The sequence below is a fragment of the Mus caroli genome, chromosome 5 (genome assembly GCF_900094665.2).
Source record: "Mus caroli chromosome 5, CAROLI_EIJ_v1.1, whole genome shotgun sequence".
Taxonomy (NCBI): Eukaryota; Metazoa; Chordata; class Mammalia; order Rodentia; family Muridae; genus Mus; species Mus caroli.
The window spans coordinates 122,077,764-122,102,694 of record NC_034574.1 but is presented as its reverse complement, the minus strand read 5'-3'; the positions used below and the strand labels follow the sequence as shown (position 1 = coordinate 122,102,694).

Genomic DNA, 24,931 nt, shown 5'->3' with positions numbered 1-24,931 from the left:
AGTAGAACTTGTCCAAGTCAGGAAGCTGTGGGTACCACCAGCGACTATGCATGATGGGATCAGACACTAGATCTGAGACTTGGGCACTGTGGAGAGTCGCTGACCCTTCTGTGACTCATCCTTTGCATTCAAGTGGGGGTGGTTGGTGACACTTATCCTATAGGTGTGTGACATCAGCAGAGACATGATGGACGGAAAGCACAGGGCAGGCTCTGGTGCATGTCAAGTACCACATTCAGTGACAGAAATGTCAATGATGGCGATGATGGTGGTGGTGGTGATGATGGTGATGGTGACAACAATGACAATGATGATGATGAGGGCAGCAGATGCAGCAATGCTGCTGCTGATTGTGCTAATAGAAGATTCTAGGTCAGAGGGAGAAGTTTAGAGACCTTTGTTCCCTCTTCAACCTCATTCCGGTCTTCCCTGACATGACTACAGTTTTCCAAGACAGAAAGCATAGATCAAAGACTCCTCATCCGTGAAGGCAGCCTAACTACGTAGACACTCTAACCATGGTGATACCCAAGTCGTGTGGGGGACTTGGACACAGGCATGGTCTCACTTCCATCTGGGCTAAGCTCAACATCCACCTTTGCAGAGTGATAATGACCATCCTGCCTGTGCCATGGGGTTGCCATGACTACAGCATCGATGATGGGCAGACTCTTGGGCAGCATCCGGCCTATGGTGAGCACTAGATCCTGAAGCCTGCATATCCTCTGCTCCTCTCCTTGTGGTTCCACCATGAACCAACACATAAACAGGGAACCAGTGCAGGTCCCTGGTCAGAGTCTCTCCCTGGAGCACCTTGTGTTCTTTCTTCTCTTTATCCTGGAGAGGATCGAGGATTAAGGATCAGGGTGTGTTGCCCTCCCGGGACAGGCAGCAGCAATACTGTATTCTGGGCTCCAGGAGAGTGGCTGCCTTCTGAGGACAGCACTGTCCTCCTAAACCAAGAACCTGGACTCACCAACCATGCCAAGGGCGTTCTCTGATCCATGCAGGGAGAGGGTCTATTTATAGACTAATCTGCCTGCTGATCCAAATCATCAATAAATCACTGCTGTTACCCAGGGCTGGGGAGGAATTAGACTCCTGTTGGACCCTCGTCTCCAGTGAGCTATCAAGGAGGCGACTTAAAAGGCGACTTAAAATTAGACAATGAATGTCACACTAGGTGAGGGGCTTCACCCTTCCAGAAAGGGAACAATTGTTTTATTCTCTTCTGCTTTTATTTTAGAAACTATCTTTACTTACACAGAGACAGATTCGGAGGCCACCACTGATGTATCTCTGTGAGCACATTTCCCTTCCAAAGCCAAAAGGGGACCAAACTGGTGTGACATCCTTGCTTTATAGACAAACCTCTGGCCACCCCTGTCATCTGAACCTTTGCATGGCATTTCCCCAGGGCCTCCAGATAATCTAGCCAGAATCTATGTGGTGCAGAATTGATGAGGGCTCAGAACTGGGGAAGGTAGAGTCTAGGGACAAACAGCTTGGAGACAGGCAAACCTTACAGCTGACCAGGGCAGCCAAGAGGGCAGAGGCTCTGAAGACCCATGCTCCCCCTGGAGACAAACAGAGCAGGCCAGGAAGCCAGACCCTGGGTTTTCAGACTCCACACAAGTAATGGGATTTCATGGAATTTTAATTTCAAGTGCAATTGTTGTTCCATCTCTGCCTCACAAGTGGATTAGTGGGGCTGACTTGGTCTGGGTAAAAGTCAGCCTTTATGGCTGGATCTTGGACACAAGCTGGTATTGCCACCATCTCTGCCCAGTTTCTGCCAGGCCCAGATGGCAGATTCCACATCCAGCCCTTGCCGATTCTGCACCACACAGCCTCTGGCTAGATTATCTGGAGGCCCTGGGGACACACCATGCAAAGATTCAGATGAAAGGGGCCACACTAGGTATGTCTGGAAAGGGAGGATGTCACAGCAACTTGGTCCCCTTCGGCTTTGTAAGGCAAATGTGCTCACAGAGATACATGGGCACACGACCAAGTTGGGGGTCACAGTGTGGCCTGCCTGCTCTGCTCTTAGGGAGCACAGGTGCCCACGGCTAGGGACAAACACCAAACTTGTCACTAACAGCCCAACTAAAACTCCATCAGCAATTGATCCTTACTGTACTGCTGTTGAGCCCTGTGACTCCCTGACCTGAAAGGGGCTGAGACACAGCAGTCCATCTTACGTGGAGTCAGTCATCTCAAAATCCATTTTCCACAAGACCTTGCTGGCTCATGGGAGCTCCAGTCAACCAACACGTGGCTGGCTTCTTCCAGCAACTCTGGAGATCCAGGACAGAAAATCTCTAGGGTGAGGTCTCCCCACCCTTGTTGTGTTGGTAGGATGCTTCTGGGTTTATCCATGTGTTATGCAAGAATGCATATCTGGTTTTTTTTTTAAATTCAGGAATGAGTGCGTAATTTGGTGGATGTATCTGGTCCCATTTTTCATTCTTGTCGGCCCCACTGTATCCAGCACCGGAGAACATGTTCTAAGATACCCCATCTTGATAGGGGACAGGCAGGAACCATGGGGACACTTGCATACTCTATATTTTAAAGGCACATCTGTACTCCATATTACATAAAGAGGAGTCAGCACATGCATTGTCACTAGCTTAATATGTGCACACAGTAGTCAGGGTTGGTTTGTCTGCATTAGCCCCTCCCACCCAGATGCTCCTGGAGGAAGGAGAAAGTTGTCACCAGTTTCAGCTAAATCAGACTCAACAAACATATCAAGAGGTTCCAGAGCTGAGCATTCATGGTATGAAGGAAGATATGTACCTGGAAGATATGTACCGGGTAACAGGAGGAGCACAGATATCATGGTAGACCACATGACCAGAGAGGCCCCATTGAGCTCTGGAATGGCCACCTAGCTTTGCTTCCTCTTGCTTGTCTTCCCCATAGCCTATTGGCTGGGGCCGATACATAAGGCAGATATTCAGGATATTAATTCCATTTTCTCAGATCACCAGCCGTCTGAATAAAACACAATTTCAGCATACAATTTCTGTGTCTGCTAATTGGCCTCTGCTGTCTCTGGTGGTGCAAGTTCCTCTATTCTGGTTACAGCCTTGCTCTTTGGCCCCATCCACATGGCTTCTGTGTCACCAGGATCTTCACATCATCAGCAGAACCCTGATGGATTCTGTGAGAGAGCAGAGAAAGGGCACACTCCAGTCCCCTTCTTGTCCCCTATTTTAGTGTTCACCCAGACCTGGCTCCAGAGCAGCTCAGACTAAGCAGGTCTAGGCTGGAGACTCAGACTGTTCATGTCTGGAGATGGGATCTTTGACAGCCCAGGTGGGCACACTGAAGCTTCCAGATCCCCTGTGGGGCAAAAGAAGTTTCTATCAGCCCTCCAGGGGGCTGCTTCTAAAACGCCACCCAGCTTGACATTTTAGCCTTGGGCATTCCTAATATCCAGCACCCCTCCAACCCTACCACCCGTTCAGAGGGGTCTCACCCAGGTCTATCTTCCTCCTGGGAATAGGCTCAAGACTGGTGCACAAATTGGACAACAGGCTTAGTCATGTGACGGATGTGGTCACAAGGGAAACTGGGAAGTGGAAGATGGCTTCCTCTTCTGAGCAGTGAGATGTAGAAGGAGGGAAAGGCCTCCATAGAGATCAGAAGGGCTACAGGGCTTGAGCACAGGAGACATGACTCAGGTCTTATCCTTACCTGATCATTCCTCCTGCTCTGCAGCCTGACCACGCCTCTGTCTGCCTGCCCCCCCTTGAGCGCCATCTACCCCGAGCCTACAACAGTCTCCTCCCACAATATCTTAGTTAGAGTTTTACTGCTGTGAACAGACATCATGACCAAGGCAACTCTTACAAGGACAACACTTAACTGGGGCTGACTTACAGGCTCAGAGGTTCAGTCCATTATCATCAAGATGGGAGCATGACAGCATCCAGGCAGGCATGGTGCAGGAGGAGCTAAGAGTTCTATATCTCCATCTGAAGGCTGCTAGGAGAAGACTGGCTTCCAGGCAGCTAGGGCAAGGGTCTTAAAGTCCATACCCACAGTGACACACCTACTCCATTAAGGCCACACCCACTCCAACAAGGCCATACCTCCTAATAGTGCCACTCCTTGGTCCAAGCATATTCAAACCAGCAAAGATCTCCATTCTTTCTGCTCAGCTTCCCAGACACAGGTCACAGATCCCAGCTACTGGCTCCCACAGGGTTCTTCAAGACAGATATAGCTCCAGAAGGCGTGTCTCAGGGATGAGACTGAAGCTGAGACATTGCTACACAGTTGTGTGCATGTGTGTCTGTTAGCAGCCTGGATGAAGAGCCTCCCTCAGCCAGCATAGCCAGCATCCCCTCAGTCCATATCCCAGGCCTCTGCTGCCATGCAACAGCACTAACTTTTACGACGTTGGGTCCAGATAGATCTGTACCTGCACCAGCATAGATGCTCTGGGGATGCCAGTACCTGAAGGAGAAGGCCCGACAGGGACTGGCATGTGTCTATATTTGTCTGCCTGAGATAGGTAACAGACACACTATCCTGTATTCTCCCAACCAGTCCTCCCCACTGATCTGCACCCCTGGGAAGATGGAAGCGGTACAGCTGGGCATGGACCTCGGTGTCACAGCCATGGTCACGGAAGCTGAACACCCATCCTACGACACTGCCCCCACCATGTGGAAGTAGTTACTTCTTGGCACCTCAGTTTAGTCTTGCTAAATTACTGATATTGGTACCCAGAGGACAGAGTGAAGGTCACATAGAAGCATCCTTCAGTGGTTCGCAGTGCAGGCCCACGGAGCAGAGGCACCTTAAGTATTGTTAATCCTGTTGTCCCGTGCTGACGGACAGTCAAGGGTGAAGCGTTGGGAGTTCACTGAACTGTTGGTGGTGAGGCTCTAGGACTCAAGGCTTTAATCAGACCACGCCCCCTCCCTCAGAAATAGAGTTCTGGCCTCAGTAATTATTGATGTGAATATTCACACCTCTCCCTAAGCCTGCTTTTCTTATCATTTCAGACCCAATATTTAAACGTCCATTTTTAGGATAATCACAGGCACCGGCGAGAGTTATTTGTTATTTTTTTTAACACGGAAATTGATATTCCGGTTTCATAAATCCTGCCTTTCACGCGTCGCCTGTGGGTTATTAGCGTTCAGTCGGCGCAGCCACTTTGCCTCTTCATATCTCATTTCTCCGGCTCACCTTCCTGAGGAAGGAGACAGGCTCATGCGGCTGCAGTCGGCTCACTTTGGGCTCTTTTTAATTTACACCTGACAAAAAACTAAAATTGCTCAAACTTCAGCTTCCTAGTTCCCTCTGTCAGCCACTATTGTCCCCATTTCTCCATTTTTTTTAAGATAAAACCTCACAACCATGGAAAGCGAATGATTTGGAAGTGGACAGTTCAGCAGCATACTTGCTACATTTTCCAGAGGTTTGTAGCCTTCCGGGTATAAATCTTTCTCCTGCTGGGTTAGAGAGTTTGTATCCGTTTTTACCTTTAGCTTCTGCAACAAATAGGATTGTTTCCTAATTGCTCTTTGGATGGTTCTTTGCTGATTGTGCACAAACAGCTGGGTTTGTGTTGATCTTGTTCCTTGGAACTTTGCTGAGGAGGGTGGGTGAGACTCAGGGAGGGAGGGAGGGAAGGAGGGAGGGAGAGGGTAGGGAGGGAGACTTAGCAGTTTCTTTTAAGAAAAAATTTATAGCTGGGCAGTGGTGGCGCACGCCTTTAATCCCAGCACGTGGGAGGCAAAGGCAGGCAGATTTCTGAGTTCAAGGCCAGCCTGGTCTACAGAACACCTGGGGGGAGGCGGGGGGGGGGGACTATACAGAGAAACTCTGTCTCAAAAAACAAAACAAAACAAAACAAAACAAAATTATCTGTGTGCTTGTGTGTGAGCGAATATGAGTGCAGGTACTCAAGGAGTCCAGAAGAGGGCAGCAGATCCCTTGGAGCTGGAGTGACATGTTCTTGGGAGGTCCCAGCCCCCCATGCTAAGAACCGATTCAAGAGCAGTGTGGCAGTGTGTAGACTTAGTCACTAAGCCATCTGTCCAGCCTCCAGTTGTTTGGAAGGTTGTTTTGTTTGGTTTTGTCTTTTTGTGTGTGTGTGTGTGGGGGGGTGGTATTGGTTTTGCTGAGTTGGCTGATTTTTTTGTTTTGTTTTGTTTTATCTCTGCTGTGCCCTCCAGCCCCTTTCTCCCACTAGTTTTAGCTTTTATTTTGCTCATTTTTAGAGTATGAAGTCAGATCATAGATTTGCCCTTTTCTCTTTTAACGTTGCTGCTCACAGCAGTATATTACCCTGACGGAGCCGCTTTCCCCTGTGGTCCGAAAGTTTGGTACCTTTTATTTTTTTCTTTATTTCATTCTAAAAGTCTTTCCCTCAGGACTTCTTTTTCTAACAGCTCTTGAAAGTGCATGGCTCGGTGTGTTCGTCTATCTCTGCTCTCTTCCTCTCCTCTGTGACTAGCTTCAGTCAACTCTTGTGTTGTTAATCATTTGAAACAAATCAAAAAACAAAGGTCTGTCCTGGGCAGTGCTCCACATGGGCGTGTGCCTGTGGGTGTTGGCAGTGTGATCCTAATCTAGCGGGTCCAGCTGGACCGTGGAGTCCAAAGCCTCCGTTCTGTTTTCAACCTTGTTAAACGGCACTCTGTTACGGAGAGCATCACCTTGCCTAGGTAGTTACTGCAATGAACTCCAGTTCATCAGAGCGCCCTTACAGCTGGGCCTGGCCCTCCCCCATGCCAGGAACTACCCCTTTGCCTCCTGCCCCTATAACCCAGCTCACTATTATCTTAGGAAGGCCCAGGCACGGGGGGGGGGGGGGGGGGGCGGCAGGAGGGGGGTGGCTGTGGCTTCACCTCCCAGACATGGGGTTGGGGACTGTGGCTTTCTCGCTGAGATGCAAAGGAGATGCCAGTGGTGAGGCTGGACACCAAGGGACACAGCTGAGATTTGACACACGGATGAGAAAGCATTAATTATCTGGAAATAGAATTCAAAATATTTTAGATCGAGTCAAATTAGCCTCCAGCTGGGATTCTGGCTGAGCAGATGTCACCCTGTCATCTGTCTCCCCTGAATCTCTGCCACCTGAGTTTAATTCACAGAACTTAGCCCGGTTCTTGTGCTCAAACTCCACACAAGAGAGGTCTGGCCCTGGTGCAGTCATAGAAGCCAATAGTGAAGGGGAGGAGGGGGGGGGTCAAAGTTCAGGCTCCACCCAGCTAAGTCTTGTCCTGGACACAGGTTGTCATCATGAAACCCATATGGGCTCCAGAAAGGACAGTGCCTCTCTCCCCACAGGATGCAGACAGTGTTCTGGGACTCACGCCTGCACCCGAGATGACAAAGAGGAATTCCCTGCTGCTCTGTAAGTGATGGTGTGTGGCTCAGCCCTGCCAGCGAGAGGATAAATGGCCCTCGGGAGCGCCCGTGAATGTGTGAAAGCCCAGATCATAAAGAGCAGTTTTCTTAACAAAATCAATCTTCAGATGTATGGTTTTCACAGTCGGGATGGGAAAGGCACAAAACATGGTAATTGTAACAGAAAAAAAAAAAACAAAAAATAAAACAAAACCAAAAACACTCTAGCAACGAAAACACTCTAGCAGATCCAAGAGCTTTCTGTGCTGGAAGGTGACTGCTGGGTCTCCACCAAGTTTGTTTAAAAATGGCAGCATCGGTCCTGCAAGGGGGTTGGGGGGGGGGGGAACGACTCCCTCACGAGGCCCTTGCTCACCTGATGCGCCTGTCAGGACTCTGCAGAATGTTGTGCTGGTCCCTCCTGGACACGCCCTTCTCCTGCCTGACTCTTGTCAATCTCAAGGTCAGCCCCGCCCCTGACAATGAATGCTACCGGCTCAGAGCAGTTTTCCTCTGCGTTCAGAAACACGGCCACCCACATCAGCTGCCCATCCCCGACTTCAAAAAAATGATCTCTCGCGTCGAGGCTCAGAGAATAGATATGTGGTTTCTCCCTGTTTTATGGGTCAGAAATTGGACACAGAGGTCACAGCTCGAGTCGAGATGTCAGTGGGTTGCTCGTCTCTCTGGAGATCTGAGGGGAAGCCCTCAGTGTGCAGGAGAATTGGGTGCTTGTGGTTTTAACGCTGAGGTCCCTCTTCCCCTATGGCTGCCAGTTGAGGCTTTACCGACTTGCTGGGGACCTGTAGCTTACATCTCTGTCCTCAAAGCTGTCTCTTCCTTCTAGCTCACTGGGGGCGGTCTACCTGGCAATTATCCTTCCAGATGGAGTCATGTGGCGATGCTGCCCGACCCTGGGTCCTCCAAGCTCCTTCTTGTATCCAGTTCTACAATGTCTTTCCCCAGACTGGTGACATGCTCAGATTCTGGGGATTCCAGTGAACACCTAAGGGACTGTTACTCTGCCAACCACAGCATCAGGAGTGGAGTGGAGTTGAGGTTGTCCTGACTCCATTTCCCCACACAAGGTGTCCCATGACCCCATGGGTGCTTCTCCATCCACCATAGCCTACTAGAAGCTCAAATTTCCCAAGGTTAACAGCTTCCAGAGGTTCACCATTGAATTTGAGTCTATATGTAGTGAATGCCTCAGATTTGGGATTCTGGGGTACAGTGGACAGATGTTGACGGATCTGGTCCCCTTTGAAGTGTATAGGGGTCTTTTGTATCTCTCGATGATGGACAGTGAGAACAGGGCCTGATGTCAAAGAAAATTAGAAATAGGAATTCTAGGCCAAAGCACTCAGCTTTCAAGCACTGGAGATGACGTTAGCTTTCTAAGCACAGACAGACGAGGTTAAATGAATACCTGAGGCCCCTTCTGGCATGTAACCTTGTGTGCCACCTATGTCCAGAAAAATGCCTTTAAAAAAAAAAGAAAGAAAGAAATCAAACAGCCAGAGTCTCTTTCATAGACCTCTCAATAAAACCTGATATTATCTTTACTCCCTCTCTACAAAGGCAAAAGGCTATCTCCTGGCAACACCGCTCCCCACCCCCATCCCCTATCCTGTTCCCTGCAGCAGCTCCACTGCCTCCCCTGGGTTCCCACTCTGAGCCTTGATTTCCTGGTTTCTTCTCCTGGGAGACTCCCCTTCCCATCGCCATCCTAGAGAATCTCCCTTGGTGGAGAGCCAAGCACCACTGTGGAGCTTTGTCAATTTCTCTAGGGGTCTTCAAAGCAAGAATGAAATATACATGAAATTTTCAAAGAATGATTGGTAAGGATCAGGAATAAACACAGTAGAACTAGTGAATCAGGCACACCAGATGCAAATGGTAGATAAACTCTAATCCTCATGCACAAGACATCCAGCGCTGAGCCCTGGGATGCTAGGATTCTGAGTGACAGCTGAACCTGGCAACAGCAGAGCCAAAGGCATGCAGGGAGGACACAATGCCACTTTCCTGCTGGCCACACTTCTTTTCTATCACAAGATATGCTTTCTCTGGTAACTGATGCTAAAGAGGATAATGAACATAGTGATTTCCAAATATATATCCCTAAAAAGCAGAGTCCATCTTTGTCCTCGTGTTAACTCTGTCAACTTGATACAACTCAGAGTCATCAGAGAAAAGCCACTATTAGAGAACTGCCTAGATCAGATTTGCCTGTGGGGATGTCTATGGGGAGTGTTCCCGATTATTAACTGATATAGAAGGGCCAGCCCACCATGGGTGGCGCCACTCCCCAGCCAGCCCACTGTGGGTAGTGTCATTTTCCCTAGGCAGCCCACTGTGGGTGGTGTCATTACCTGGCTAGCCCACAGTGGATGATGTCATTACCTGTCCAGCCCACAGTGGGTGGTGTCATTCCCCAGCTAGCCCACTGTGGGTGGTATCATTCCCCAGGCAGGTGGTCCTGGGTTGTATAGAGGGCTAGATCAATATGAGTGAGTGATTGAGCCAACAAGCAGTGTTCCTTCATAGTTTCTGCTTTGAGTTTCTGTTTAAGTTCCTGCTCCAACTTCCTTCAGTGATGGACTGTGACCTTGGAAGTATAAGGCAAATAAACTCTTTTCCTTCCCTAAGTTGCTTTGGGGCAGGGCATTCTATCACAGCCACAGAAAGGAACTGAGAACAGCCTCCTAGCCATGCCACCTGCCCATCTCCACTGATGAGAGCTTCTGGGCTGGCTCACTGTGGTCTATGCAGGGCGAGGCCACCACAATCTCCATTGCCAATAAGGGAAGCACACCCCGAAAGTCGCCTGTAATCTCAAGGAGTACCAAAGTAGCTTCCATGAAGCCACTCCTTATTTCAGGAGGGGCAGACTAACTGCAATATGAGATAAAAAAAAGTCTCCAGTGTTGACACCCACTACTAAGGGGTTCAGAAACAGATTCAGCTACAGCAGATACTGGGAGGAGCTTGGGGATGCATATGGAGGAAGGTTGACACTTGGATGTTCTCAAAGCCTCACAGAGTCACCTACCCTTGCTTTTCAGTCAGACATGTTCTGGTCCTCTGGCTAACTGTGGTGTGGTGGGTCAAGGGCCACAGGGGTTGGACTTTCTCCTCCTAAAGCTTCAGATGTTTCCATGGGGCTTGTGATCCCCCTCCTCTGGGTACTCTAGCTGCTTCAATCTCATTTGCTCCCCGGAGACTCCACTAAGAGATCACAGCTTTTCAGCGAGTGTGTCTCAAAGCTTCCGATGCCATTAGGCTGTGTTTCTGGTTCCCAAGTGAAGCGGAAAATCCCAGGACTAGGGTTTCACACCAGTGCGCACGTACACAGTCTGCAGCTCTCTGATATCCCGGCTCAGTGGTGGATGATCTATGAGCTTCCGGAGCTGAATGCTAAGCATTTAGGATACAAACTCAAAATCCACTCAAGGGCCCGGGGACCCACCAAAGCACAGCCTATTCCATGCATAGTGGGTATGGGAAGTGAGATGAGGTACTAGCGACTCAGCACTCTCCCACAGGGGCATGACCCAGGTGGGTCCTAAGAGGATCATGCCATTGATGGGCCCGAGGAAGGCAGGAAGCTCTGTAGAGCAGGCAAGGGTTGGGTATGTGTGGGTGGCCTGAAGGCAAATTATATGGGCTCTAAGAAAGTGGAGCTCGCTGAAAGTGAGCAGCAGATGCCCAGGCACTGTCTCCTCTTGATGTCCGGGATTCTGCCAACAGAACACAGTATCATCTTAGGAAGGGCATCACTCTTTTCTAAGAAAATCTCTATTCTGAGTCCCTGGGAACCTAAGACCCTGATAGGTATCTCTGATGAAGAGAGGGGTCATGACTCATGTCTGTGCTTTGGCTCTGATTGGTGTAGGGATGGTCACATGGTCCGGCTAGTCCAATCCCAGTAAAGGTGGCGATTTGCTCTAGGGCTGTGGAAAGACTGTCACACTTTCCACCTGTTGTGCCTTGGCTCTGAAGACTGACTCACTGCCAGTCAGAGGGAGCTTCAGACCTTCCCCAGGGTTGGGAGGAAGCAAGGGTGGCCAATGCCATCCTGACACAGTGACCAAAGCCTGAGAAGCTACAGCAACAGCCGAGATGGAAGGCCTGAGCTCGGTTCTGATAACGTCGTGACACCCCCAGCCTAGCCGGAACCAGGCCTGCTCCGTGGAGTTTTGATCCTGAGAGCCAATCGGTCCCTTCCCTTTTTGTTTACTAAACAAACCTGAGGGATCATCTTTTGTTTCTGCCACCCAGCTGTGCCACACTGTACCCCAGCTCTCAAGCCTCAGTTTCCCCTCTGTGAGAGGAGACAAAGTGGCCCCCAAATGAAGCTGTCACTGGCATGAGGATATAGGAAAAGTGGGTGCCCAGAAAGGCCATTTCTTTACCTCTGCATTTCTACTCCCACCCTGGGAATGAGGCTGAAAAACACTGGCTATCCAGAAACCTCCATGTCCCCAGTGGATGTTGTTCTCAGAACGGGGAGCCAAGACTTCATTGCCTGTCTGTCTGGTCTGCATACATTCTGGTCAGACAGAGGGGAGGGAGCTGGCAGGAGAGGGTCTGCCCACTGGGCTGGAGTCCTTGCAGGGTTCTGACAAAGAGGACATTACTACCCAGGACCTCGCCTCACAGTGTCTCACCACACTCAAGCAGGCTTCCAGGCTGTCCCTGTGGGAGGAATTTTCAGAGCCCAGCTCCCAAGAGCTGAAGGGAGAGCTGTCTAGATAATCAGGAGACGGAGATGGGAAGCTAGCCATGGTAATGATGGCTTCTACCAGCTTGCCATAAATCTGAGGAAAAGGAATGGGAGATCTTGGGGTCCCCTGAAGCCTTCGCCTCCATTCACCCTACAGTAAGTATATGGAGAATAGAGTGGGGTGCTATAAGGGAACCACTTATGGGCAGCATTCATGGGACAGGGGTACATCTGAGTCACACCAAGAGAACATATATAGGTCATTGTAATTGACACGCTCAGGGAGCGCACATGCTGGAGACACAGAGCATACACACACACAGTGCGTGTAAGTGCCCCATAGAGTCACTCCTGCCTGTGACAGTGAGAATATGCTGCAGCAGACACAGAGACCCCAAAGTCACACACACACACACACACACACACACACACACACACACACACACGGCCAGACAGAAACAGGCACTCCAGACAAGGACCAACACAATGTCATGTGCAAGGGACCCAGGATGGTGACACATTCTGATAACAAGGTAACTTAGACACAAGCGATGTGGGCCACACATACAAGCTGCTCACACCTCCACGTAACACGTGTGGGAAGTCCACCTGTCACCCAGGTGAAGCAGATGCCCTGTGGTTAGCGGGCATGTTTACTACATGGGAGTTGACTTATTTCCCAGCGTCAATAACTCAGCAAATGCTTTGCAGCGAAGCCTTTATTTCCTAGATTAAAAAATATGCTTATGCAGACAGTCCTGGTTGACGCCTACATAAATCTTTCTGTCGAGTTCTGATGCCCAGGCTCACGCCCAGCTCCCCAGCTCTTCCTGGAAGGGTGGCACAACTGGGGTGCATAACTGCTGAGTCCAGATGTGAGAGAGCACAGGTCCCAGGAAGCTTCTGGAAGCTTCAATTTGGCTGGCACCGTGTGAGAAAACACCTGCTTCCTGCATTATTAAAGGACCCTCAGGATGCCTGTTGCTGAACCAAGGGGGCGAGGCTCCTCCTGCCTGTCCATCTTTGCACTTTCCCAGGAAAGTGAGTGATACAGGTGTGTGATCTCTCATCACTCACACAGTGAGGCCAGGGAGGCCCGAGGGCCATGGAGAGTGTAGCTCCCTGAGGGGAGGGAGCACAGGAAGGGGGAGGCTGTTGTGGATCAGGCACTTCAGTGTGGAGCTGTGTGATCTGATCCTGTACCATGTGGCATGCATGGGATATCAGCCCCAGGGCTTATCGGAAGGCAGTTCACCTTGGTGGTTTTGACGTGAGTGTGTGTGATGACACAAGTGGATTTGGAGTCCTTCCTTCCTAAGTGTGTAACTAGCCAATTAATTTCCTTGTCTATGAAGCAAGATATAAAGGGTCAGTGAGTAGACAGGGTCTTGTCATCTGAACAGTCCAGAGTCCCCAGCTGCACCTTGAGACCCAGGAGCCAAGAGTCAGTCTTAGCAGACATGGTGACCTGTGCCCACAGCACAGCCTAGGTTTTGGGCTCCCTGGCTGCAAACCCTGATGCTGAGGCTTTGGCATCCCACTCTCTGAGTATGGATTCCATGCTATGTGGGGCAGGCTTAGGAGCTGGACCACCCTTTATAATGACTCTGCCCACGCTGTCCCTGGGCTTTCCTCCCAGTGTATTACCTGTCCCTGGTGGGCTTTTTCTCTCTCTGAGTAGCATGGAGAGCTAAAAAGGAGCTTCTGTGTGAATTAAAAATGCATTAAAGCTCTCAGAGGACATCAAAGTCAATTTTGCTTCTCTAGAGCAAAGAGCATGTGTCAGAGCTGCGCTGCAGTCCTCAGCATTGCGTGTCTCCCTCCAGCACCATCTCCAGCGCCCACCTCCTTCTCGAAGTCTATTCAGTGACGTTCGCTCGCTCATCGGTTTAATTACAAGCCCATAATGCACAAATGTAGTTAGGAGGGAAAGGGACTCGGGCCCCTTGGAGGGTAATTATACGCTTGTTACAGCTCATTTGCTGTAGCTCATGGTGTGTGTAGCTCACCCTAGGAGCCCAGCAAGGACCTGGGTGGAGCAGCGGCATGTGCCTCTCAGCACACGTTTCTACGTTTCTACCTCATCCGGGCTCTGTCCGTGTAAATACTGCAGAACAGAGCCACCCTGGCCCTTGGGGAGTCTTCTGTCTACAGGGGATTTTGAAGGATCAAGGCAAAAGTTGTACCAGCAGACAACAAAGAAGAGCTTGGCAGGCTCTGAAGAAAAGGCACAGAGGTCTGGGGAAGATGTCTCCGGGAAGTGACATCTGAGTTGAGAACTTTGAGCCAGGTAGGTGCAATGCTGGGAAGAACAAACAACATCATCATCAACAACAACAACCAACAAACAATAGAGCCTTAAGTCCATGATGAGGTCACAGAGTCCCTGAGTATTCAAAGCTGTGTCCCTATCCATCTTCCTACACTTGCTCCCAGCCTTCCAGCCTCCCTGCCTCCCTGCCTCCCAGCTCCCCAGTCTCCCTGCCTCCCAGCCTCCCTGGCCCCCAGCCTCCCAGTCTCCCTGGCCCCAGCCTCCCAGTCTCCCTGGCCCCAGCCTCCCAGCCTTCTAGCCTCCCTGCCTCCCTGCCTCCCTGCCTCCCTGCATCCCTGCATCCCTGCATCCTTGCATCCCTGCATCCCTGCATCCCTGCATTTGCTTTGTTTCGTAGCCCTTGCAGGTTTGGAAGCCTGCAGAGAATGGAACCAGAAATGGTCGGAAAAGGCAAAAAAAGACCATGCCTCAGCAAGAAACCAGAACTGTGTCTCTGGGGACACTGGCATGACACTTTTGTCACTAGGCTTTGGAGGAAGTGGACAACACTATCTCAAGTCGGCACCCTGCCAGGTGAGTGAGGAAGAGCACGGGCCAACTGCTGGTCTGCCTCCTGGAACATTCTGCCATCACCCACTGAGGTCCAACTGCCTCTCTCAGGCAGATACACCCTGGGAGGAAGCTCCTGGGGCAGCCAGGTAACAGTAAGGGATTTGCTAACTCTCCCTCGAGGCTGAAGCGGGCTGAAGAAGCCCTTGTTCCCTAGAAGCTTGGATATCTACAACCCAGTGGCTAAGGGCTGGAGGAATGTTCTGGGTAGGCCTGCAACATGTTAATAGTTCCAGAGACAGGGGTACTCTTGAGCCTTGCTGCCCAAGAGTTGTCGCTGTGCATCATGGCGTACCCCATAGCTTTCAGGATTACAGAGGCCAAAGATGAGCATCTGGCCCTGGGACACAGTGGGAACCACAGGGGACTGTGGATGTACTATATTATGAAGGGGTGGACACATGGGTCCTGGGTACACTGCATACTTAGGGGATGGCCATGGGAGAGTATGCACTTGTGGCACACTGATGAGAGAGCCACAAGGGGACTGTGGGCATGCTGCACACTGAGCAGTGTGGCCCAGCTGCAGGGAGCTGCTCTCTGCAGTCTGCCCACATAGGACTAGGAAGCACTCAAGTGAGTCACAGCCAGAGCGAGCCTGCTGGGAGTGGCCTGAGAACCCCATGCCATAGGAGCTGAGACGGGGCAGAAGAGTACAGTCCAGGGCTGGCCTTGTGTTTACCACTGTGGGGGAAGGACCAGCTCTGTCCTGTCTCCAGGGTACTCTTAATGTTTGACCTCCCTGAAGTTCCACCATGACTGCTGGGGCTCACCTCCGTGCCAACATTCCAGTCTGAGGCAGGAAGGCCACCATCCCACCTGACTCTAGCCTGACTATACCAGTCCCCACCCAGCGTGGATACCAGCTTCACATTGAGTTACAGTAGCCATGGCTTGGACCCTGGGAGAGGCAAAGATGTTCTCCGACTATGACCAGAGGAAAGGAAGGATATCGTATGCACCAGCCCAAGCCCATGTGGACGGAACCTGGCCAATGTCCATCCATGGCACATGGCAAGGCCATTCCCTTAGAATTAACACAAGAAAGACTGGAGAACTGCAAAAGCAGGCAGAGGGCACATGCAGCATAGTTGAGCTCATAGTCACAAACCCTTCTGCAAAGGATGCAGAAGAGGCTGTGGAGCCAATTACAGAGCCCAAGGCACCAGGATTCTAGTTCCCTGGACAGACTCAATTAAGCCCGCCCTCCCTTCCTGATTAAATATCCTCTAAGTGTAACCTGAGAGAGAGAGAGAGAGAGAGAGAGAGAGAGAGAGAGAGAGAGAGAGAACATGAGCTACAGGCTTGCAGCTTGCAAGGGCCATAGGTGGCATCCCAGGAACCCTGCCTCAGCTCCAAGCCAGAGATTTGTGGTGCAGTCTTTCCTGCCATAGTGATATCCTGGGACCCCTGCAGTGACCAACCATGGGCCCTGTTCTCTTTCCAGTGGTACCCCCCAAGGGGGCTCCATGATACATCCAAGAGCAGCTATGCCCCAGTCAGGGACCTGGTTTCTCTCCGTCATCTTCACCCACCAGCTGTAACTAGAAACTTCTCTGGATTACCTGTGGACTCAAGCATTGACAACACAGTGTCCCTGGAAAGTAGGGACAGCCACCTTTGTAACTCATAGGGACAGCTGAAGGGCTGCCATACCAGGGCCTAGAAAGGATGAGATGACAGAGGACGTTTTGTTTTTATTACTGTCATTTGAGTGTGTGAACACGGATACATGAGTGGTCAGAGGCGTCTTTTAGAAATCAATTCTCTCCTTCCCTGCGGGTTCTGGGACATCAAACTCGAGCCATCAAGGTTGTGTGGCGTGTGCTTTAACCATGGCTCCGTCCCACTAAGCAGACAAAGGACATTTTACACGTCTAGCAGGGAGGGACAGGTGTCATCCAGGGGAGTTCAATGTCAGCTGAGGGCTCCGCACTGTGATGCTGGGAATGCAGTTGTCCATGACCACCATAGTGAGAATTCTGGAATCTGGGGTTCTTTATAAAACACGGAAGATTCCAAGAACATGCTTCTGTTTTCATCCCAGGCGTGGGGATGTGGGGGTGCTTCGGACTGCCTGCAGCGGCTGACCGGGATTTGCCTCACGGTACTCACAGAGGCGTGGTAGCCAGCGCCAACGGTTTCTGTGACATCTGAAACTCTGGGAGCTTTCCAGAAGGTATACATAAACAAGAGGGCCCTGAGAGGCAGGGTGGGTGGCTACTGGTCGCTTAGGGGGGTTGGCTGCAGTTTGCTAGTCGCCATGGTCAAAAGAAGAAACAAAAGGATAGAAATTAGATTCAAGGATTTTCCTAATCCCCTCCCCCAACCTTGTTTCTCTCCTATCTAGTGTTAGGGAGTGAGACTACTGGGGTGGAGGAAGATAAAGGCTGGGGAAAAAAGGAGAACCCACAAAGTATGGAAGACTGGCTACAGATCACTGCTAACGCTCCTTTATGAAATAAACCTTGGTAGAAGTTTAGTTCGTGCTGATAGGAACCCCGGAAGCATCTCTGTTTCACACACCTTCTGCCAGGCTTGCATCTGACCTTGAGCCACTTGGAGATGCTAAACTTGTGTGTCCATCCTTTCCCTAGAGCCGAGACCATGGTCTTCTGTAGGCCTGCTTTCTGTCCTGCCACTTGGGGAGGTGAAACATGGGGAGTTTGACTCTGCTTATCCCATGCACCTGCCATGGGGTGTTGGGCTTCAGGGAAGCACTGAGACACCACGAAGTTGAGGTTCCCTGACTTCCAGGCCTCTAGTCGCCACTGAAGAACCACACACGGAAGTCAGGAATAAAGGGTCAGGGGTCCACAGGCCCACAATGAGGCTGGGACTGGAGGCTCCCAAACGCTTGGACATCTAGGCTTTGCTGAGTGGAGTCAGGGGCACTGCAGGCTGATGAGAGTCTAGTCCAGGGCCGGGTGTGTGTGTGTGTGTCGGGGGGCAGGGGGGGAAGAGGAACGGGAGCTCCAGTTAGCTCAGTGAGCTCCAGCATCGGCTGTCTCTGTGTCTCTGTCTCTGTCTTTCTCAATGTAGTTTTCAAAATAAAAATAAGAACTAGACAGATGGCTCTGTGCTTAAGAGCACTTTCTGCTCTTGCAGAGGCCTAGGGTTGGATCCTCAGCACACAAACTTTTGTCCAAAACCATCTGTAACTCTAGTTCCAGGAGATTGATGCCCTCTTCTGGCCCGCTTGGGTACTATACTCACATGGTGCACAGACATACATACCAGCCAAAGACTCAATACATAAAGATTTTTAAATAACATAACGGTTTAAGTTTAAATGAACAAAATAAATGGTAATGACTGAGAACTTCCCAACACACCAACCACAGATACAGGAAACTTGAATGGAATAATTTACACCCATGCACACATACTCTACACACACATGCACTATACACACACATACATGCACGCATACATGCACTCATGCTCAGAAAACCAANCAAGATATATCAGTAAAATTTTGTAGACCCCAAGTAACCTCTCCTTAAGTTATCAGATGGGGTGGGGGTGGGGAGCCCAGCTTACCCACAAAGCATCAAGAATAGCATCACCAGGGACTTCCTTTCAACTCCGCTCAGAAAGATGGGGGAGGGTAATATTTGAGCATTTCAAAGATATCATACCAGTGTCTGTAAGACTCTAGCAAAATTGTCAAAATTGATTTTTTTTGAGGGATGTCCTAAAACTCGCTCCATGATGTCCCATCTACCTGGAATGGGAATTTCCCCTCTGCCTATGTCATATATGCCTCCTGCCTGTTAGCCTGAGGCATTCGCATCCTGTATGCTTCCTGTCTATCAGTCTAGCACATGCCCCACCATATCCATGATAGACCTATTAGTGTATAGCATCCGTGCTCTTTGTATATGTTTCTTGCCCATTAGTCTTGTGTCTGCACTGTATAAGTCCCTTGCTTGCCTGTCTGCCACACCCATGCTATAAATGCTTCCACCTGCCAATCACTCAGCAGCAGCCTTGGTCATGAGATTAACAGTGATTGGTTCAAATAATGCTTATCTGGGAGGCTGACGCTATGTTATGGTGCCCAGGTCACCAACCTGCTTCATCTGGCCTCACAGGTATGTATCACCTCCCAATCTCCCAGGAAGAAAACCTGATCATAATTCATTAAAAGAGATCAGGGTCACACCTCTCCTGATGTTGGTATAGCTGATCAATCACTACTACTGCTAGTAATCTCTTACTATGATTGTAACTTACAACCCATTAACCAATGAGTGACTACAATTCAGCAGGCCGGACCTACAGTAAAGCAAGACTATTGGAATCAAACATCCGCCAGGCTGCACATCAGCCAAACCCTCAAGTATTAACCCAAACCTCACTAATCTTAGCGGCATAAAGAAGCAGTCTGTTGCAGCCAATGAGAAAATGCATTTAGAAGGACTGTCTATATCTTGTGCACCAATCAGCCTAGAAGAACCCAAGCCAGACAGTCCCCTCTGTTATCTCCTTCCTCCCCAAGCCTGCAGTTTGCCCTTGGGTGCTCACCCGGACCCCTGGGATACGGACACCTGGGCTGGAATATACTGCACATACAGTAAATGATTAAACTTTGGAGGTGCCATCCTGTTCGGGTACCACTAACCACAGATTGTGACGCTCAAGACTCTAGTGAAGGACATTAAGAGTTTATTTCATCAAAATCACAACATGTCTTCACTATAGCAGCGACTCATCATCGTCCCTCTGCCATAAACGACGCACACACACCATTCTTCCTAATTTATGTAGGGCCAAATTATACACAGATAACAAATGACTGCAGAAGCCAGAGTCGGGAGCCTATAAATAAAGTACACGCTTTCACTCACTGGAGATGGGAAGCCGAGACAGGTTTTGCTCTTGACTTCCCTTGATATATCAGCTACATAAGAGCGAGTATTACCAAAAAAAGCCAGAAACTGAGAATCCCACTGGGAATAAAGGACTGGCCTGGTCTGCCTTGCTTTAGTGGGAGCCCAGCGTGCATGGGAGGGATACAGTGTTCTCACTACTAGGAGCTCAGCAGGGCAGGTGGGACCCTGGGTCACCGGTGTTTGGTTTGAGGAAGGATGAGATGCTGAGCAGAGGCCACCCACATTCTCTAGAACAGGACTTGTCACCAGATACAGAGTCTCAGCATGGCCTCAGCCTGCATTGGCCAAAGGGGCTGCAGGAGGGTAGGTCAGAGGGTCCCATTTGGCTGATAGATTTCAGTCCTGGCTTAGCCAGAGCAAAGTCTGGCCTTATAGCCTTGTGGCTTCTGGACGCCTGTAGGAAATTGTCACTTAGGGGCTGGGGTGTGGCTCAGTGTGGAGTGCTTGCCTGGCTATGCCAGGCCTTGGCTCTACTTCATTACAGTGGAGAAAAGAACAAAGAACATTTAAGCTGAAAAGATCTGAGCGGAAACATATCCTAAAGCCAAGTAAGGCATGGGAATAAGAAGGGGCTCAGAGCTGTTAGGGATCTCACGGGAAGTAAGAGTTTTCCAGTATTGGGGCCAGACTGGCCGTCTGGGCTGTGCATGTCACAGACACTTAGGTTCCTGTCACACTGGTTGGCCCTTCACAGCCTGCTCCTTAGTCCTCGGGGATCCCCATCTCCATGTGGACCTTGTTGTCACAATGACTGTACTTTCTAGGGCTGAGTCTATTTCTGTCCACTCACACCAAACCCAAAGCCTACAGCAGCCACTCTGGCCAGCAGTAGAGACTTGGTGTGCCCCTTCCCTCCCCTCCCCCCTGCCCCCCCCCCCCCCCCCCGCTACTGGGAGGAAATCAGTCTCTGCAATGTGGCTGGTCTGGTCTGTCACATGAGGGACATCCAATGTCTAAGCTGTCTGATGCCTGTTGGCTCTTACACGGAGGAGGCACATCTAAATAATGAGAACACAGACACTAGGGCTAGCTACACTCCCAGAAAGCCAGGACATGCAGGTGCAGGGGGACACCCAGCAGGGAAGCTCAGCCCCCAAGGAGGTCATGGACAGTAGAGAGGCTCATGTTTGAAAAGAATATTCTAAGGCTGACTTTAGGTCCATCCAGGAACAACTTGCAGAGAATAGACTGCATCGGATCCCATGAAGTGGCTCCTTTAGACTGTCTTCACAAAGCTCCATACAAGGGATAGTGGGTGACTCCAAACGGGCATAAGTGGAGAGTCCAGAACTGGCTGTACAGCTAGGGTGGGTGGTGGCTCAATTAGTGTCCCATTACGTGAAGATGTACATTCCAATTGGTGCTGGCTTCATTCCCCCACATGGCTCGGCTACCACCTCTGTGGACCCTCTGGAGAGCCATAGGACATTGAGTAATCCTCAGGAATGAGAGTCTCCTTCAAGGCTGAATCTATGTCCTCTGGTAGTCCCATCTTTACATGTCATTTAACGCAGGCTTGCTAGGATGGTGCTCTGTGCATACGATAACAAGGGAGGTCCGGACTTAGTGGTCACCATGGGCTACTCTGCACTCTGGTGTCCACAGAGGACAGAAGTGCCTACTACACCAGGGAAGGAGGGCTACATCACTGCTGCCCTCACCACCCTGAGTCCACTTGCAGTGCCAGGCAGGAGGTTCTGCACAGTCATAGGTAGGGGCCATTATCCCAGGCCAAGGTATCAAGAAGAGGAGGGACCCAGGATGTAGGCAGGGTATACATTTTTTTCTCTGCTTCAGGGAAGGCACTTCATTTGAACAGAGGTCACCCTGCTCACACAGCGGATAGGTCGACACGGTGGGCAGAATGGCTGCTCTTATCCCAAGGGCTTAGCTTCGTAGATGCCGTGCCTGGCCGGGTCCCATTGACCTACAAACCACAGAAAGAGGTGTGAAGACAGTTTTGGGAGGTAAAACTCATTCTGTGGCATGCGAACAGGTTTGGGTCTCAGGTTGTGTGAGGTTGGGGAGGGGAAGGGGGGAGGCCCTTCTGAGACACAAGGCTCTGAACACCCAAAGGGTCCAGACCAGAGCACCCTGTGAAGGTTCCTGCCTCATCAAGCCCAGGTTCTTGGCACCTCACCAGTCAGGCAAGTTCTTTTTGTGGAAGATGCCATCCACCAGGGACTTCTGGGACTGTCCCACAAAGCTATGCCTTTGTCTTTGCTCTCATGAGTTTCTTCCCATGAAGGGACAGACAATGGCCATTAGGCAAATGGCTGAGGTGGGAGTTTGGCCATGAGTCAGTGATACTTTGGCCTAGTGTCATCTGGGAAGGAAACGCTAGACCAGAGGTTCTCAACATGTGGGTCGTGACCCGCTGGGGGGTGGCTTATCAGATATCCTGCATATCAGATATTTGTATTATGATTCATAATAGTAGCAAATTATAGTTATGAAGTAGCAATGAAAATAACTTTATGACTATGGTGTCTCCACAGCATGAAGCATTAGACAGCGTTAGAAAGGTTGGGCAACCACTGCTCTAGAGCAAGGTGTTAATATGTGGCAGGTAAGTGGATTATATGGAAGATGAGGCCCTTCCAGGGGGCTGGAGAAGAGGGATCTGTGGGCAGAGTACTGTATTTAAACATGGCTTACAGCACCATTCATCCTTCATTAAGCAGAGGCTATGTCCACCTGCGAAGCAGGCTTGTCACCAGGCCAAGGGCCAGCATGGCTGGTCCTGGTGACAGGCACACTAACCAGAGCCCTGAAGATGGCGAGGAGGGAGGGGGAAGGCATTTGGAAAAGGTTAGTGAAGCAAATGGAAGGGACTCAAGGGTCTCATCTGACTCACAGTGTCCGAACTGAAAGGCTTCGTGTTTGCGGTCCGGGCAGAGCTGCTCGTGAGGGACCAGACCTTGGTCTTGTGCTTGAAGGCAGCCCTCACCTTCAAAGGCAGAAGGAGAAGTCTTAGAGGGACCTCCAGAGGTTGATATATATCAAACCCTGAGGGGTCATTGCCAGCGGTCTCTAGAGGCTAGCTGTGACATGAGCCCCAAGCACCCAACGTAAAGGCAGGGCCATCAAAGGTGGCCCCAATGTCAGCATCCGGTTCCTACGCAGAGCCTGACAGGGTCATATTACCCTAGACAGTGCAGCCCTTCTCTCTGTGCCCTTACAGAACTGAAAAGCTACTTGGAGCTGTCAGGGAGTAGGGGATGGACATACCTCTGAGTTCAGGAGACAGTGAAAGAGAAAGATGAAGAGGCCCTGGGAAGGAAGGAAAGGGGAGACAGCATCAGAACCACACATTGACACAAGGGCCCTCCATCACAGAGGCCTGAGGTTGGAGTGAACACAGCTCACTGTCGGGGAGGAGGCAGGCTTGGTGTGACCCACAGCCTGAGGTCAGCAGCCCCAGGGAATCGGAATTTCCAGATGACTCCATTCAGGGAAGAACAAAGAGCCTAGTAGTCTCCCCAATTTCCAAGCAGAGGGCACTAGACTCCCTCTGAACCCGGCTGGGATGATGGGAGCAGACGGTGTCCCATGCCTATGAGGTGTCCCAACTTGTTGGCCTACAGGCTTGTCTTACCTGTAAAGAGTTGAGTATAGCAAACATGTATTGGAAAACCAGGGCCCGGTCACTGACGGCAAGCACCCCAAATACCCATGAGGTCCCCAGAATGGGTAGCAGCACAGCCACAGCCTTGGCTGTCAACCTGGAACAGAGACAGTGACTTTCATGTAGGTAGTGGGCAGGCAAACCAGGTCAGGAGGACCTAAGGGTACCAGGTCTGCTGGGAGATGAAATGGCTCAGTAGGGAACAAGACTGGCTGGTCTGGGGACACCTGAGGGCATAGTGGGCAGTGGCTTCCTCAGCAGATCTGCTGCCACCAACCTGCTATATCAGGGTCCACTTATCTCTGAAGCCCCACAGAGCCCAAACAGGGCCAACATTTGGTGGTTCTTCTGCAGAGGGAGGTAGGTAATGAAGACACCTCCTAGCTGGGCTCTGGGAAAGGCGGTGGGTAGAAGAATGTGGTATAAGTATAAGTGTCCTGGGCATAGTGCCAACCTTGGTAGTGTAGCTGCCAGGTTAAGATAGGAGCAAAAGCCTGGGCTGGGTATGAGAGCTGGTGACAGACCGGCGACCCTGACCCCCCAGAGGCCGTAGGTCTGAGGACAGAGTGAGGAGGAACAGGCCCTATCCTGGCCAGGCTACATTGGACAGAGGACAAACCCAGGCTCCCCCACCCCTCAGACAGAAGATGAACAGAAATGCCCTTGGCCCGCCACGAGCTTACTTCCTCATCAAGGCATAGCCTAGAAGGTTCCAGGGGCAGAAAAAAAACCAAGAGAGCTGACTCCACTTGTCAACTTAATTTATGGTGTTTAGAATAATTATCGCATTGATTTGTTGTGGCTTGTATATAGTTTTTGCTCCCTTTTTAAAGTCACAGGAAGCCAGTAGCCTGACATCCTAGCTGTCTCCACAAGAGCTCCCAAGTCACCTGGGAGGGGGTCCTCAGCCTTGATCCTTAGGGTTCAGGGTGCTTACAGTTCTGTATGGTCAAGAAGAGCTTGTGAGGGGCTGGAGAGACGGCTTAGTGGTTAAGAGTACTGACTGCTCTTCCAGAGGTCCTGAGTTCAATTCCCAGCAACCACATGGTGGCTTCCAACCATCTGTAATGGGGATCTGATGCCCTCTTCTGGTGTGCCTGAAGATGGCAACAGTGTGCTCACATATATAAAACAGATAAGAAAGTCGAGAAGAAGAAGAAGGAGGAGGAGGAGGAGGAGGGAGAGGAGGAGGAGGAGAAGGAGAAGGAGGAGGAGGAGAAGAAGAAGAAAGAAGAGGAAGAGGAAGAGGAGGAAGAGGAAGAAGAAGAAGAACAGGAAGAGGAAGAGGAAGAAGAAGAAGAAGAAGAAGAACAAGAACAAGAAGAAGAAAGAAGAAAGAAGAAAGAAGAAAGAAGAAAGAAGAAAGAAGAAAGAAGAAAGAAGAAAGAAGAAAGAAGAAAGAAGAAAGA

General features: G+C 50.5%; 1 protein-coding gene across 2 annotated transcripts in view; it reads right to left on the bottom strand.

The window, feature by feature from the left end:
• Positions 1-20,793: 20,793 nt before the first annotated feature.
• The window catches only part of Adgrd1 (adhesion G protein-coupled receptor D1), a 117,427-nt gene continuing 113,289 nt past the window's right edge, over positions 20,794-24,931 (bottom strand). For both annotated transcript variants that reach the window (XM_021162937.2, XM_021162936.2), the window contains 4 exons: positions 23,493-23,619; positions 23,126-23,167; positions 22,752-22,844; positions 20,794-21,821 (listed from right to left, as the gene is read on the bottom strand). In XM_021162937.2, coding sequence (XP_021018596.1) covers positions 21,726-21,821; positions 22,752-22,844; positions 23,126-23,167; positions 23,493-23,619 — 358 coding nt within the window. In that variant the 3' untranslated portion in view covers positions 20,794-21,725. The remainder of the gene's footprint in view (positions 21,822-22,751; positions 22,845-23,125; positions 23,168-23,492; positions 23,620-24,931) is intronic.